The following is a 16338-nucleotide window of genomic DNA, read 5'->3' on the forward strand; positions in this document are numbered from 1 at the left end:
CCAGCAGGCCTAGTGGCACTCAGGACAAATGCAAATAAGGGAATCCAGGCATTCGGCCACGCCCCTTTCCTGAGTTGGCAAGGCAAACTGGTACTCAAGCCAGCCAATCGGTGAAATGCTCACCTGTGGGGGCGGGGACTCGACAAGAGCCAATAGGACGTGAAGCAGGTGGTTCCATGGGCCAATGGCTTGGCCGACGGGGCGGGCTTTCGATGAAGGGAAGGCAGTGGGAAAGATGGCGGCGGCCCTGGAACCCTCTGGGTGGTGGCAGCTGTGTCGGCGGCGTTTGTCGGCTCGGGATGGGTCCAGGATGTTGCTCCTTCTTCTTTTGTTGGGGTCTGGGCAGGGGCCACGGCAAGTCGGGGCGGGTCAAACGTTCGAGTACTTGAAACGGGAGCACTCGCTGTCGAAGCCCTACCAGGGTGAGGCGCCGGGGGCGAGGTGGTCGTGCATGGGGAGAGCTTCCGGACCTGAGCTTGTCCGTAGAGGCGGGGGCGGTGAAGGGCTTCATGGCCCCGAGGATGCTGCCGGCTGTGGGTGGGGGCACCGGGGGCTCTCGCTGTGTTTGGGAGCCACGGGTACGAAGGGCAGGGGCCCGTTTACCCTCCCCTCGACCCCGGAGTTAGCCCTGGGAGTTTCCAGCAGGTCGAAGCCGCTAGCGCCGGGCCTGGAGGAAGGGGAGCTTAGAGTTGGACAGGAAGAATGTGGGAAGGGGAGAGAACTGCGACCGATGGGAGTGATTGAGGGCCACGAGCAATGAGCCGGGCTCCGGATGGAGCTGTGGATGTCCTAGAAATAAAGCAGGCGGCAGAGGTAGGGTAGAACTTGGCCGGACTGAGAAGATAAAATTCTGTTGTCACTTAAGACACGTGTTCTTCTCCAGTCCAGGAGATGAAAGATGGCTGGTTAGCTTTGCTCTGTTTAGTGTTCGTAGGCCGCTAGGCACAGCTTATCAACCAGAAAATTTACACGGTTAGCTACAAAGAAGACCAAATCAGTGTAGATGGCTTAATTAACACAAGTCTGTTTCCCCACTGGAAGATATGGGGACAGCAAACAAACAAAAACACGAAGTGCAAGAGTGTATACACTGCTGCTAAGGGTGATTATTTACTTAGCAGATGCATCCAGTGCCTTCTCGTTGCTAATACTGTGGGTTATACAGACAAGTTCTCACTCTCAAGGGGCTGATAGTCTGAAGTAAGGAGAAAAGTAGATTCACACTTGGATTGTTCAAAGAAAGAATGTGATTAAGCCCCAGAGCCCCAAAGGGTCAAGCTCTTTTGGTATAACTGGGGAAATTTTTTATTTCATGGTGCTAAAATTTACTCACATACAAAATGGGGAAGAATGGATCTGAGCTGTGGCTCCTGTGGCATGGATAAAGTGACAGCTCTGATGTGCTCTGGGGTCTTCACCTGAGAAAGTCTTTGTGAAAGGAAACTGTAAAGATGGTAAAGAGTTGAGATGTTATGAGTGACAGAAGATGGGAGATCGAGTGACATGAAAGAGGAAAAAACGGTGATGACTCCAGCTTTTGGAGGGCCCATGGTGGCTTTCCGAACGGGTTGGTGTTGAAGAGAATGAACTGACCTACTTCCTCTCCGTAGGTGTAGGCACAAGCAGTTCCTCCCTGTGGAATCTGATGGGCAATGCCATGGTGATGACCCAGTATATCCGCCTTACCCCAGATATGCAAAGTAAACAGGGTGCCCTGTGGAACCGGGTGGTAAGAATCTTTCTCCCTCCTGTGTGGCTGACCCAGAAAGTACTAAAAAGTTCACCAGTGGCATACTGACTTAATTTCACTGTCTATCCCAGTATTCTGTCTTCTGTGGATATCAAGGATTTTCATTTCAGAGATTATCATGACCTTCATAATGAAATCAGATATTTAGGGAGATGCTCTGTTGCCCTAAGTATGGCGAATAATCAATTTTGATTCTGTTTTCTGAAAATAGGAAAATAGCAGTCTTTAATTCCTGATTGACCTGATAGTGTTATTTTGCAGGTTAAGTTAACTCATGTTTAGTTACTTTGCTTTATGAAATAGAAGACTGCTCTTTTAAATTTATCTCAAGCTTCATCCCAGTAACACCCCCCACCCTTGTTATTTGCCTTTGAGTCGAATTTTAAATTTTATTTTCGTGTAAAAGCCACTTTGAGCCCTTGGTCATTTTATTTGTCCTTCTCTGGGCCTTTTCTAGCTACATTGTCTTCCTTGAGGTATGGCGGCGAGAAGTGAATGCAGTATTCCTGGTGTGGCTGCACTGTGATTTTGTACAAGTGTAAGATGATGCTTTCTTTTCGGTTTCCAGGGCTCTTTCTCAATCTTTTATGACCACCTCCAGGAATGACCTTGGCATCCTTTAACACTTTCTCGTGGGTTCGTAGAAGCTAAGAACTTACTTGTACATGGTTTTTATCGTTAGTTGTAGACAAGTGAATCTCAGAAAAGGAAATGATTTATTTCCCCTGTTCATTTTGTGTGGCAGAGAATTCTAAAGGAGCAGTGGGATGAGAAGTTTCTACGTGGAGCTGTTTGCACAAGCTGGCCCCTTATCCCAGATTGCAGTGCTGAACTCAGTCTTGGACAGAATGCAGGGCAGTGTGTTCTGGTAGAAGAGGTGAAGGGCTGGTAGTTGAAAGACTTGGGTTCTCAGTCTAGCTGTATCACAGACCCACTGTGAGCCCTGGCCGGTATTTATCCTCTCTCACTTTGCAGTTTCTCTAACTGTTAAATGAGCTTCATAATATCTGTTCTACTTGCCCACCAGGATTATTGTGAGAATAAAATAAGGCAATAGACATGAAAAGGCTTTGGAAAGTTAAAATGGTTATAGAAATGTGCTGTTGTTTGTTACACCTCTGTTACAAGGTTCACTGATACTGGTCTATGGATTGTAAATGATTGTGTCCAAGACTTTGCTGCTGTCTTGCTAGCTGTCTCTACGTAACCCTTTTATGTAGCAGTGATTCTAGTGTAGGATCTAGTTATCTTGCTCTTTTTCAGATTCTCTGATACCTGTATTTTTTGTTATTTGACTCTCAGAATGAGCTTTGGTATTGTTTCTGAGTTATTTGAATAGGATGGATTTGTTTGAGCAGTTCTCAAATTTGGCCGTCCATTGGAATTGGTGGCTGGGTCCCACCCCCAGAGATTCTGAAATAATTGGAATGGGGTGCAGCTTAGATACTGGGATTTTTAAAAGCTCCTTAGGTGAATCTAATATGCAGCAAAGTTTGAGACCCACTGTTAGACATAGCCCTGAGCAAAACTGTATAGCATTGCGCTACACAAGGCCAAGGATAAATGGCAGACACCTCTTGGCTCAGTGTGAACTTCTCTGGCCCTGCCCTCTTTCCAGGGGCATCATACCTACCCATTGGCTATGGGGCAGCTTCCTGCCACTGAATTTCACTCTTGATATGAAATCTAAATGAAATAGCAGAAAGATGAGAACCGTGAATGACAACACAGGGATTGGGCTCATCAGAGGAGGAAAAGCTATTGGAGATTTCAGGGTTGTTTGGTGAACTCAGGAGTATCCATACCCCTTTTATTTTTGACTGTGTACTCCTAATACTAACACTTTCGGAAGACTTCCCAGAAATTAAAAATGAAAACTGAAAATAATCTAGCAATATGTTGCTCAAGAGCCAGAACAATCTTTTTTTTTTTTTTTTTTGGCCACGCCACGAGGGCGGTGGGATCTTAGCTCCCTGACCAGGGATTGAACCCGGGCCCTTGGCAGCAAAAGTGCGGAGTCCTCTAACGACTGGACCGCCAGGGAATTCCCCAGAACAATCTATTTGGAGGGCCTTTGGCTGAACCCCACTGGTCTATCTGCTCTTCCTTCCCTTCTTTCTTCGCGGTGAACTTTAACCAGGAGCCTCTGTAAATCAAATGCCCACTCTGGTTTGAAAGTAGGTTGAAAGTGGTTGAAAGTGTTCAGCTATTTAGAACACTTAACCATCCACTTACTTCCTTCTCCATTTTTCCAAGGTTTTGATACATAATTCAAAAGAAGAAAAACAAGAGTCTGTTTGGTAACCACCTCCTTAAATGTTTTTCCACCAGAGACTGTCCCTGTGCTGGGGATGGTGGTGTTCTCCTTTGGTGCATTTGTGCTGCTTGGCCGTGGGCCTGAGGTTGGTGGGGGCATAGCTTACCCCTTCTCAAGGGAACTCTGGGGTGCCCCTCAGCTTGGCATAGGGCAAAGTCTAGCCAATTAAAGTTGTTTATAGCATCTGCTAATTATTTCTGGAGACCTTTGCGGAATGACTTATCTTATCTTTTTCTTTTGTAATGAATGGGGCTTTGACCCTTCTTGAAATCCAAGCTTTTTAGAGTCTTTCTGTCAGCGGGGTGATCTTAAGTTGCAGATGAGTGTTAATTAATCAGCCACCTCTGCTCTGTAGGCTGAGATCCTTTGCTGGGTGGATGTAGGATCACAGTGCTCTAACACGAAGTTCTCTTGTCTTTTCCAACTTTGGAGTGCTATCCTGTTTCTGTTGGGAGATGGTGAAGATAATGGGGAGGTTTATTTACTTTTCATATTAAATATCATATACAGTTGAATGGCTCAATCTGTTTAATTTTACCACATGAACACTTAGCAAGTCCTAGATCTCGGTTTCACCCCTTAGCCACACGTCACCTGCGTTTGTGTTTTCCGAGTCTGTAGACTGTGGATGAGGGCCTGAGGACTTCGTGTTTCATGTTCCTCACTGATTCTAGGGTCTTTTTCACTTCAGCCATGTTTCCTGAGAGACTGGGAGTTGCAGGTGCACTTCAGAATCCACGGACAAGGGAAGAAGAACCTGCACGGGGACGGCTTGGCGATCTGGTACACGAAGGATCGGATGCAGCCAGGTACTGGGACCCTGGGTTGCTCTTGTGGGGTGTGTGACAGGCCTGCTTTTTTGTGTGCCCTCTTTTTGAGAAGGGCGCGCGTCTCTACAGTGCCAGCAGTTTTCCCTCTCCCTTGATGTCTGTAGATAAAGACTGGCCTGTCTAGTCTCTAGAATGGGGTCTGAGTCCTAAAAGCAGCTGAACTTGACTCAGCCCGGGGTGATTTCTTGCTAATTGGTAACTTTCACTTTCCCTTTGAAACCTCCCGGCCCGTTGGCCAGAGGAAAGCACTGCCTGTCCCGAACACTGACGTTGGGCGCTCTGGTTTCTTCTGGGCATATGCATAGTGACCGATCTCAGAACTCCTGCGTCAGGAGAAAGAAGAGTTATCTACTTTTTCTTGTTGTGCGGGAGCCGTTGCTCCGAGTTGTGGCAAAACCCAGCCTGATTTGACCTGATCTCTTCCGCAACAAGAAGTGGAAACTTGGGAATTCAGTTCTCTCAGGGCTGTAGTCGTCACCAAGTGTTTGTGAAGCAGAATTCTTTAGGGGTGCCTTAGCAACCAGTCTGGATCAGGGAGCAACTGGGGTGCTAAACAGGGTGGTGCTGGCCTTCTCTCTTTCCCCGCCTTTAATGACAAAGAACTGCAGGTGCTTACTGGGTGCTTGTTACAGGCCGTGCCCTTCACTGGGTGCTTTTACAGCTGTTTCCTCATCTTAAGGAGAGGCTGGGGAGTCTTTTGAATTTCACTTTTTCCTCTATCATAGTGATGTATTATTCCTTTATCAACTCTTGGCTTTATTTCACTGTTCATCATCTGTTCTCTTTCTCTAGGGCCTGTGTTTGGAAACATGGACAAATTTGTGGGGCTGGGAGTATTTGTAGACACGTATCCCAATGAGGAGAAGCAGCAAGAGGTAATGGCAAGTGTCAGAGCTTAGGTCAGCTGCCCTGACGTCACAGCCCTTTGCCTTAGGAATGTTGTTCAAGAGGAAACAGAGGGGAAAGAAAGTGAGGGGTTTGGTTCTATTTTCTTCACCTGCTGAACTTCAAGAGTTAATGTCTCTGTCAGGGTTTTTTCTAGATAGAGCTGTTTATGGTGCACAGTCTTGGGAATGGCTCTCGCGAATGGGGGCTTTTTCTTTAGTATTAACAGTGTGCTCTCTTGTGCACATTGGGAGCCCCTAGGCTTGAGCATGCGTGGCTGGTTGGTGTGCCTAGGCCAGCACAGAGCAAGCTGAATTTTTGTACCCCCACTTCCCTGACATCCTGTATCACTGCTGAGCTCTCTTCTGCAGCTGCTCCCCCTTGCCAGCATCCCCTTCTTCCTCCTCTTCTCAGAGGACTGCACAGCAAGTCTCCTCTCCTCTAGGAAAGGCTGTAAAAAGAAATTGATGAAATCTCAGCATTTTGTTGAAACCCAGTATCTGGCTGTTGGCAGGAGCTTCTTGTTGTTAGCTGACCCTGAGTGTTCTTAAGTACTGTCTTACACTAGCAACAGGTCTGTACTCGCTCTCTGCCTAACGGCCCTAAGAGCAGATAATGGGAAGATGATTAGGACACGTTGTTGCTGGGTATCCTGTTGCTAAATAATATTTAGCAAGAAAGGCAGGATTAGGAATGGAGGCAGAACTTACTTTACTTTTCTCCCCAAAAGTTCCTTATGAAAAATTTCAAACTTATAAAAAAATTGGATGAACAGATCATTGTATATACAACACCCAGATTCAACAGTTTTTCACATTCCCCACAGAGTTCTGCTTAGAGGAAGTAGAAAGTGAGACCTGAGTTAGGAGAGGAACCTTTGTTGTGGGTCAGTTATAGACTTGCTTCTCCACGTTGCTTCTGGGCTCTTCTTCCGTCCATCAGACCTCAGGCACTTTCAAGGTGCCAGGCCCTGGGAATTAGCGAGACCAGCACAGTCCTTGCACTTAGTAGCAGGGGTGCTGATGTAGTAGTGAGGGTGCTGATGGGGGTGCACCAGAGGGGGCTATAGGAAGACCCAGCAGGAGCATCTAACCTGGGGTGGGATGGTGGTGGTGGGGACAGTGGTTGGGAAAGACTTCTTCCAGGAAGTGACATTGACATTGCAATCTGCAGAATTAGGAACCAGTGCAGAGGGAAAAGCCATGTGTTAAGGTGATAAAGTTAGAGAAGGAAAAGTGGATGTGAGGGGGAAAAGGGGGGTCAGGGAGAGATGAGGGTAGAAAGAAAAACAGGGCCCTCAGTCTCGCCATGTTCCAGGGCCGCCATTCACATTGCATTCTTTGCTGCTAACACTCTTCCCTCTTGAGCAAGTTAACTGGCCTGTGAGACTGAGCAGCGTCTCTTTGGCGAGTTGGTGGCTTGGCTGTTTAGACCGGCAGCAGAGCATCCTGAATGTAGGTGACTCGTCCTCACCGTGCACATTGTGGGGCAGGTTCTGAAGGGTGGTGTGTCTGTTGGGGAGTCTGGGTTTCTAAGTATTTTAAGGGGGTAAGTGCATTAAAGGATTTTAATGAGGGGAATGTCATGAGAAGGTTTGCAGTCCCGCTGAAGAAATAGTGGTGGTAGTTAGAAATACATCTAAATAAGAGATGTGGGCTTCAGGGCTTGACTAGAGTTTTTTTTTTTTTTTTTTGCGGTACGCGGGCCTCACTGCTGTGGCCTCTCCTGTTGCGGAGCACAGGCTCCGGACGCGCAGGCCCAGCGGCCATGGCTCATGGGCCCAGCCGCTCCGCGGCACGTGGGATCCTCCCGGACCGGGGCACGAACCCGCGTCTCCTGCATTGGCAGGCGGACTCCCAACCACTGCACCACCAGGGAAGCCCTTAACTAGAGTTTTAAACGTGGCTCCCTGTTTCTCCCAGAAATAAATCGTTCAGACTCTTTTGGCTTCCATTTCTCCATCAGATAGGAGTAATTCTGGTTGAGAGGGCAGATCTGATGGGCCTCATTTTGTAAGGAGAGTAGATGTTAATCAAAAAAAATTAGTTTCAGATGGTAAAAATCGGGACTTCTTTTCTGCCTTACTCCCAGCTGCACTTGGAATTACCTGGAGAGCATTTAAAACTATTGATGTCCAGGCCCCGAGGTCAGAGAGCCTGATGCTGTTTGTCTTAGGTGCAATCTGGGCAACCTTACTCTTTCAAAGATCTCCAGGTGAGAGTCCCATACATAACCAGGTTGAAGAACCCCTGGATCAACGTCAGGTCATTGTTTCCTTATTATTTATTAAACAAATTTATTTATTAAAACTAAATTTTAAAAAAACGAATAAAAGCAGTTTCTATTTTGCAGTGGCTGTTATGTGCCAGGTACTTTGCAGTTATTATTTTGATCCTCATCAAATCTCCTTATAGTCAATATTATTCTTCCCATTTTACCAATGCATAAACAGAAGCCTGGAGAAGTGTCTTGTCTAAGGTGACAGCCAGTATAAGGTGGAGCCAGGTTTTGAACACTGGTCCACCTGATTCCACAGGCTGCACTTGTAATTATGGTGCTCTGCCAACTCCCATCCGTTTTTTCCTTATGCCAGGATGATTTCCTTGAGAACGGAGATATTCATTCTCGGAGTGATCTCCTCTGCAATTTCAGTTCTCAGAGCTTATGCTCAGTGCAGAGAGTGGAGAAAGTCTACTCCTCTCTACATCCCAATGACCTGGTACTGTCTTAGAGGGTGAAGTCAGATGTGTTTTGTTAGCGGCATGGTTTTCTTTGACATCATACTTGAAGGCGTCAGCCATCGTTTTAAGTGCTTTTACATGTCTTACCTATTTATCCTAACAACCCCTTGGGGTAGATATTATTATTATCCCTACATTATGGGTAAGAAGCTGAAGTACAGAAAGGTTTAAAAAAAAAACTCGTCAGTGGCACCCAGGTAGTGGGTTTGACTCCAGAGACTCTGCAATCTCTTTATTTTGCTCTATTATTTTGAGCTCATAAGGAGAGGGTGACGAATATAGAACCTTTTGAAAATTTGGAAACGTCGTGTGTTGAAGATGTGCTGGACGAGGAGGGCAAGGAGCAGGCAGGAGGTGCTGTGGAACAATTCAGCAGGTCACTCAAGGCAGTGGCAAAATGGTCTCTCTGGTTTCTTGTTTCCTTGTAACCAGAGTGCCCTTGGCATCGTTGCTCAGTTCACTGTCTACCACATTTGCTTATGAGTAAATATTGGGAAAATACTAGCAACATTAATGCATCTGAGAAGGGGGGTGAGGGAGTTTAGGATTTAAGTTGTGTTTAGGCTTGGCTCCCTGAAATCTGGACACGTTGTTCAAAATCACATAACCTCAGTTCCCCCATGAGCAATATAAGAATTGTTGTTTAGGTAAGTCATGAGCTTTAGTATTTGAAGAACAGGGTACCACGTGTGCCACAGTGAGATTGTCAGACCATAAATGGCTGTTAAAATGATAGTTGAAGAAATAGAAAACCTGGATAGATTGAATTGGTAATTAAAAAGTGACTCACAACGAAAAGCTCAGGCCCAGATGGCCTCACTGGTAAATTCTACCAAACATAAGGTAGAATTAATACCAATTCTCAAACCCATATGAAAAGTCAAAGGAGCGGATGCTAACCAATTCATTCTTTGAGGCCAGTATTATCCTGATACCAAAGCCGGATAAAGACATCACAAGAAATGGAAAGTACAGACCAATAGCTCTTGTGAGTATAGATGTAAAAGTCATCAACAAAATACTAGTAAACCAAATCTAGCAGCATATAAAAAGGAGTATACACCATGTATAAATACACTATATTCTAGGAATTCACAATTGGTTTAATATCTGAGCATTAATATGATAGACCACATTAATAGAATAAAGGACAAAAACCATATAGTCATATAGATGTAGAAAAAAGTATTTGACAAAATTAAATACCTTTTTATGATAATAAAAATACTCAACAAATTAGTAATAGAAGGGAGCTTAACCTGATAAAGGGCATTTATGAAAACCCTATGGCTGACATCATACTTGTGAAAGACTGAATCCTTTCCCCCTAAGGTCAGGAATAAGGCAAGACTGTCTGCTCTTGCCTCTTCTATTCAACATTGTACTGGAGATTCTAGTCAGGGCAGCTAGTCCAGATTGGGAGGGAAGAAGTAACGATTTCTCTTTGTAGATGATGTGATCTTATCTATAGAAAATCCTAATGAATTCACTAAAAGCTATTAGAACTAATGAATTCAGCAAGGTTACGGGATATAAGATCAACATACGAAAATCTATTGTGTGTTATATTCTTGCATTGAACAATCAGAGAATGAAAGTAAGAAAACAATTCCATTAACTATCGTCAAAAAGAATACTTAGAAATAAATTTAACCAAAAAACTTATACTCTGAAAACTATAAAGTATTGTTGAAAGAAACTGAAAAAGAGCTAAGTCAATGGAAAGACATCCCATGTCATGGATTGGAAATTTTTGTATCATTAAGATGGTGATACACTCCCCACATTGATCTACAGATTTGAGGGAACCCCTGTCTTTCAAATGCCTATAGCTGTGGCTTCTTTGCAGAAATTGACAAGCTGATTCTACAATCAGTATTGAAATTCAAGAGAACCAGAATAGCCTCCTCTTGATTAAAGAGGAGCAAAGTTGGAGAACTCACACTTCCTGTAATTAAAACTTACTATAAACCTACAGTAATAAAGACAGTGTGATACTGGCATAAGGATAGACATATAGGTCAATGGGATAGAATTGAAAATCCACACATAAATCCTCACAATTATGAACAAGTGATTTTTGATAAAGGTGCCAAGTCAATTCAATAAGGAAAGAATCATCTCTTCACCAGATGGTGCTGAGACAACTGGATATGCATAGGCAGCATGATGAAGTGTTTCCCTACCTCACACCATACACAAATGTTTACCCAAAGTGGATCAAAAACTAAACGTGAATCACCAAAATTAAAAAGTTTTATACTTGGAAGGACACTATCAAGAAAGTGAAAAGACAACCCATGGAATAGGAGAAAATAAATGTGAATTGTGTATCCGATAAGGGACTTGTAACAGTTCCTTATATATTCTAGGTACAACTCAGTAATTAAAGAGATGGCCCAAGTGAAAAATGGCCAAAGAATCTGAATAGATACTTCCCAAAGAAGAGAGATAAATGGCCAATGAACACATGAAAAGATGCTCAACGTCGTTAGCTATTAGGGGCATACCAATCAAAACCACAGTGAGAAAAAAAAGACCACAATGAGATGCCAACTTTATATCCACTTGTCTGGCTAAAATAAAAAAAAAACAGATGATAGCAAGTTTGGTAAAGATGTGGAGTAATTGGAACCTTCATATACTGCTGGTGGGGATGGAAAATGGTACAGTTGTTTTGGAAAACTATTCCATAGTTCTTCAAATGGTTAAATGTAGACTTTATATGATCCAGCAGTTCCACTCCTAGGTATATACACCCAAGAGAAATAAAAACATGTCTACACAAAAAGTTACATGAATGTTCATAGCAGCATTATTCATAATAGCCAAAAATGGATCCAACTCAAATGTCCATCAGCTGATGAATGGATAAACAAAATATATCTATACAATGGGATATCATTCAACATTAAAAGGAAATGAAGCATTGATATATGCTTCAATGTGGATGACCTTTGGAAAGATGCTAAGCAAAAGAAGCAAGTCACGAAAGACCACATATTGTATAATCCCACATATAAAAAGCATTCAGAATAGGCAAATCTGTAGGGATGTAGATGAGTGGTTGCCAGGTGCCAAAGTAGATGAGTAGTTGCCAGGGTTGGGGGCTGGGGTGGGGAGAGTGCACAGGGTTTCTTTTGGGGGTGATGAAAGTGTTCTACAGTTCATTGCGGTTATCATAATCTTACTGTGAACATACTAAAACCCACTGAATTACAGATTTTTCTCTTTTAATTAACCTATTTATTTATTTATTTTTGGCTGTGTTGGGTCTTCATTTCTGTGCAAGGGCTTTCTCTAGTTGCAGCAAGCGGGGGCCACTCTTCATCGCGGTGCGCAGGCCTCTCACTATTGCGGTCTCTCTTGTTGCGGAGCACAGGCTCCAGACGCGCAGGCTCAGTAGTTGTGGCTCACGGGCCTAGCTGCTCTATGACATGTGGGATCCTCCCAGACCAGGGCTCGAACCCGTGTCCCCTGCATTGGCAGGCAGACTGTCAACCACTGCGCCACCAGGGAAGCCCCTGAATTATAGATTTTAAATAGGTGAATTGTGTGGTATGTGAGTTACATCTTGGCATTGCTAACTTTTTACAATGTTGATTAAAACACAACCTGATCATCTTTTCTTGGCACCAGGAAGTCATCAGCTGATGGTCATCCATTTCTCAGGAGAACCCAGATGTTGGTGAAAAGTTGCAGAGAACTCAGTAGCAGTCTTGGAGTAGGAATGTCTCCTCTCAGTTGAAATCAGAGTATGGTGGCAAGAGGCCTTCCTGGAATGAGAGCCCAGAAGTGCAGCCCTTTGCAGCCTTGGCCCTCATTCTTCCCACTGAGACCTTCGGGCCTCACCCCTGGAGGCAGAAACAGCTGGTTGGAAAGTGGTGCGAGCAGCTCACTGCTCTTCTCCGATCAGGCCAGCTTGGAAGTCTAGTTTGAGGGGCTTCCCGTATTTTTTTAATGTGATGATTGTTTTTCCTCTTTTGAAACTGGAAGAAAACTAACAGTAATACGCCATATTCCAATAGAAAAGCGCATTCCCTCAAGTCTCTATGTTGATGAAGACACTAATCCCTTTTGGTCTCTTTATCGTTGGTGCACAGAATTTTTACAGTATTAAAGGAACTCCATAACTTCTTAAAATTCTCTTGTTGTTGTACTACTTGGATGTGACTTAGGGTTGTTTTTCTTTTCTCAGTCCTTGGTGAGGCAGTGTTTTCTAAGAGACACTCCTTTGGAAACTAGGTCCAGCAAGCTCTCAGATGTGATTAGGCAGTGAGGCCGAGCTTCATTGGTGAGAACTAGTTTTCAGGGGAAGTAGAAATGTATGGCTTTCTGGTAGATTTGAATGCAATAGGATTTTATGTACAATGACAGGAGATTCATGGGTTCCCCACAGTAGAACTGTAGACAAGATCTCCTATTCCATAGAGTTAACAAGAAGTATTCACATACTACCGTAATGGTGGTTAGCAGTGAGATTAAGGTGTTGCCTCTTAGGCTGTGTTCTGCATCTTGGCCTTTGTAATCTGGGTAGGTGGGTTATGAACTTCAGTGTTTGGGGCGTACCTCGAGTTTAAGGTTTCCTGATTTTACAGTACTCTGTTGAAGTCCCCACATTACATGGTTTGGGTTAGTTGGGGATCACAACTAAGATAAATGGGATTAAAATCATTCTGTGAGTTTAAGAGTTCATGATAATTAATGTTCAAGTATGTGAAGCTCTTCCGGGCGGACAGCTGGCCTGGAGGCTGCACTATTCCGTATCCTCCAGTTGAGGAGCTTTGAGACTTGGAGACAGAGTCACAGCTAGTCTAGTTTAGTAGGAGTTTGGGGGCTTATGGAGCAGGGGCCTTCTCATGCTGCTCAATCTCACTGACGTTACCCATTCTAAGTAGGATGGGTATTGCTCAGTTAACCAGTCACCTCTATCCAGATTCCTGCACAAAGGGTTAGTTGGATGAAGAGTACTGTAGGACCAGCAACTTAGAAAGTTTTGAAAGTCTGAAAAGTATCTGTCTGGGAAGTGGTGGTGAGCGTGTTCTTTTGGTGGAGCCAAGGGGACGCTCACGTGGGCGTGCTGTAGAAGAGGCATTTGTTTTGTTGATTCTTACTTTTATGTAAAAGCTCATTACAGAAAAATCAGAAAAGACTAAAACAGAAACAGAACTATACACACCTTTCTAAAAATGAAAACACTGCATCATATTTAACATACTGTTTTTTAAACCTTTTTTTAATTTTGAAATTTTTTAGACATAGAAAAATTGAAAGTGTGGTAAATACTAGATTCAGATTAATCATTAAAATTTTTTAAATTTTGATATAATTTCACACTTACAGATAACTTATAGTAATGCAACAAAGAATTCCAGAATGCCCTTCACCCAGATTTCCCAAAATGTTAATGTTTTAGTACATTGGCTTTGTCCTTTTCTTTTACGTGTATATGTGTATGTTTGTCTGTGCCTGTGCTCGTGCGTGTGTGCGTGCGTGCGTGTGTGTGTGTGTGTGTGTGTGTGTCTGACCTCATGCATATGTGTATATTTTTTCTGAACTACTTAAGAGTAAATTGCCTTCATCATGTTTACTTAACCCTAAATCCTTAACTTGTTTTCCCTAAACGCAGTGATAAAAATCAGGAACTTAACACTGATAACAATATTATTATCTAATCTACTGACCTTATTCGCTTTCACCAGTTGTCCCCACTGTGTCTTTTATAGCAAAATAAAACCCCAGATCCTGTGTTGCGTTCAGTTGTCATATCTCTCCTTTCCTTTAATTTGGAGCCATTTTCCAGTATTTCTTTGTGTTTCAGGGTATATTAGAGACCTAGGTTTTTTGTTTGTTTGTTTGCTGGTTTTGGTTGTATCTAAGTATATACCAACCATTGTTCCATACTGATTGATCTTGAGAGCAGTGTGGCATAGTGATTGAGCCAGGGCTCTGAGGCCAGACTACCTGGTTTCAAACGCTTGTTTCACAACTTAATACCTCCGTTATCTTAAACAAGTTTTCTTAACTGTGAAATGCAGATACCAGTACTACCTCTTAGGGTTGTGAGAATTAAATGAACGTATATGTATACATTACTGAGTACAGTGGCTGGCCCAGAGTAAGCTCTCAAAAAATGCTAGCTATTTGTACTCACACCACTAAGTGACATTCCCAGAGACATTTTACCAACATCTTGGCAGTAGCTGGTGTGGCTCTGTGCTCTCCCTCTCCCCTCCCACCCTCCTTTTTTTCACATCTAGGTTCCAGGGAGCAAACTTGGCCAGCTTCCTCAATTGCACTGGGGTTTAGGTTGGTAAACCTGCTTTAAGAGAATGGCTCCTAGATGCTGGTTCATAGACTCATATTGGTTGGTTACAGAGTTTCACTGGTTTAAGAATAGGAACAGTGAAGTGACTTTTCATAAATGTGAAATGTTTTATTAATTATTTATTATAAAATTATATAGTTCTTTCTTTTTTTGGTTTAAAATGTTCTTTTTAAAAATGATGTTTATTATAGATGGTTGTCCTGTCATTCATTATTATATTTTAATATATTTAGTAGGCAAAAAAAAAAAAAAGCAAGAAAAGGCAAACCTATTAATCCCAAAAATATGTTTAGAGATTTTAGTGTTCCATGACAGCCAATGGTCTGGGAATTACTTCTCTAAAAGACATATGTTTGGCTTTGTGTTTATATATGAACACCTGTGAACAATATATCTAAAAATTCATTAATTTAGTCATTGGTTGAATGAACATTTATTGACTCCCTTCTGAATATCAGACACTGTACTAAATGCTTTACATATTTCATCTTCGTAATTAACCCTGTGAGCTGTGTATTATTCTCCCTGCTTACAGTGAGGAAATAGAATCTCAGAGAGATTACACAGGTGTGAGTGGTGTAACTGCATTTAGAACCCAGGTCTCCCTGATTACAGAGGGCCGAGTGTGCTCTTTTTTACACCTAGTGGTTCGCAGCCTGTGTGCTTTGCACCTGTGGAATTTTAGCATAGGGTCCACACAACCACAAGTTCATGAGTCTCTTTTCAATCAAGTTGCGCTGAAGGTGCAATACCGTATGGAGGGCCTTGTAATACAAAAAGTTGAAGACATCTCCCCACCTTTCCGACATCAACCATTTGGACAATAGGTAGGAGTTCCTAATTTTTGATGACTCTTAAATTAGGAATGAAACTACCACCTTTGCCGGAGTCAGGGTGATTCTTCTGCCTTTGGTTCTGGCTATATATAGGCTGCTTTCCAAGGAAAGAAAATGAGCTGCTGTGTCAAATGAGTGGGTACCCAAGGAACCCTTCAAGAACTCGTGACTGGGCATAGAAGTTAAGATGGCATTTGAAGACGTGGTTAATGTGAGATGGAAGGTGGAAGGCCGAGTCAGGAGTTGCTGAAGTAGACAGATTCCAGCTCCAAAGCTGTGGGACTCTGTCTAGGGCAGTATTTCTTAACTTTGGCTGCACATCCCAGTCGTCTGTGGTGCCTCTTAAAAAATACATAGCCCCGTGCCCCATTCTAGACCTACTGAGTGAGGCTCTTTGACTGTGGGACCCACGTGTATGTGCAGTTGAAAAGCTCCCCCAGGTCATCCTGAGGCCAGCTTGCCTCTGGGTGATACTGGCTGATCGGCTGCTTCACCAGCCTTGGTAAGGCCCCCTTAGGTTAAGGATCGCTGTCCTAGGCAGGCCCTTGAAACTTACAACTTCAACTTCTGATCACACGTGCTGGGGTTGACAAATGAAGCAAGGCTTGGGATCATCAGAGCTCACGGGGGCATTTTCAATCCCTTCTTTCC

The 16338-nt window shown here is 43.5% G+C and overlaps 1 protein-coding gene across 2 annotated transcripts in view; it reads left to right on the top strand.

The window, feature by feature from the left end:
- The first annotated feature begins 213 nt into the window (after window positions 1–213).
- The window catches only part of LMAN2L (lectin, mannose binding 2 like), a 24591-nt gene continuing 8466 nt past the window's right edge, over window positions 214–16338 (top strand). Inside the window, exons 1-4 of one of the 2 annotated variants that reach the window (XM_007470182.1) lie at window positions 214–422; window positions 1611–1729; window positions 4759–4876; window positions 5690–5772. In XM_007470182.1, coding sequence (XP_007470244.1) covers window positions 236–422; window positions 1611–1729; window positions 4759–4876; window positions 5690–5772 — 507 coding nt within the window. In that variant the 5' untranslated portion in view covers window positions 214–235. The remainder of the gene's footprint in view (window positions 423–1610; window positions 1730–4758; window positions 4877–5689; window positions 5773–16338) is intronic. The other variant, XM_007470181.1, reaches the window with a different exon arrangement.

Source organism: Lipotes vexillifer, unplaced genomic scaffold (genome assembly GCF_000442215.2).
Source record: "Lipotes vexillifer unplaced genomic scaffold, Lipotes_vexillifer_v1.1 scaffold1139, whole genome shotgun sequence".
In the NCBI taxonomy this organism is placed as follows: Eukaryota; Metazoa; Chordata; class Mammalia; order Artiodactyla; family Lipotidae; genus Lipotes; species Lipotes vexillifer.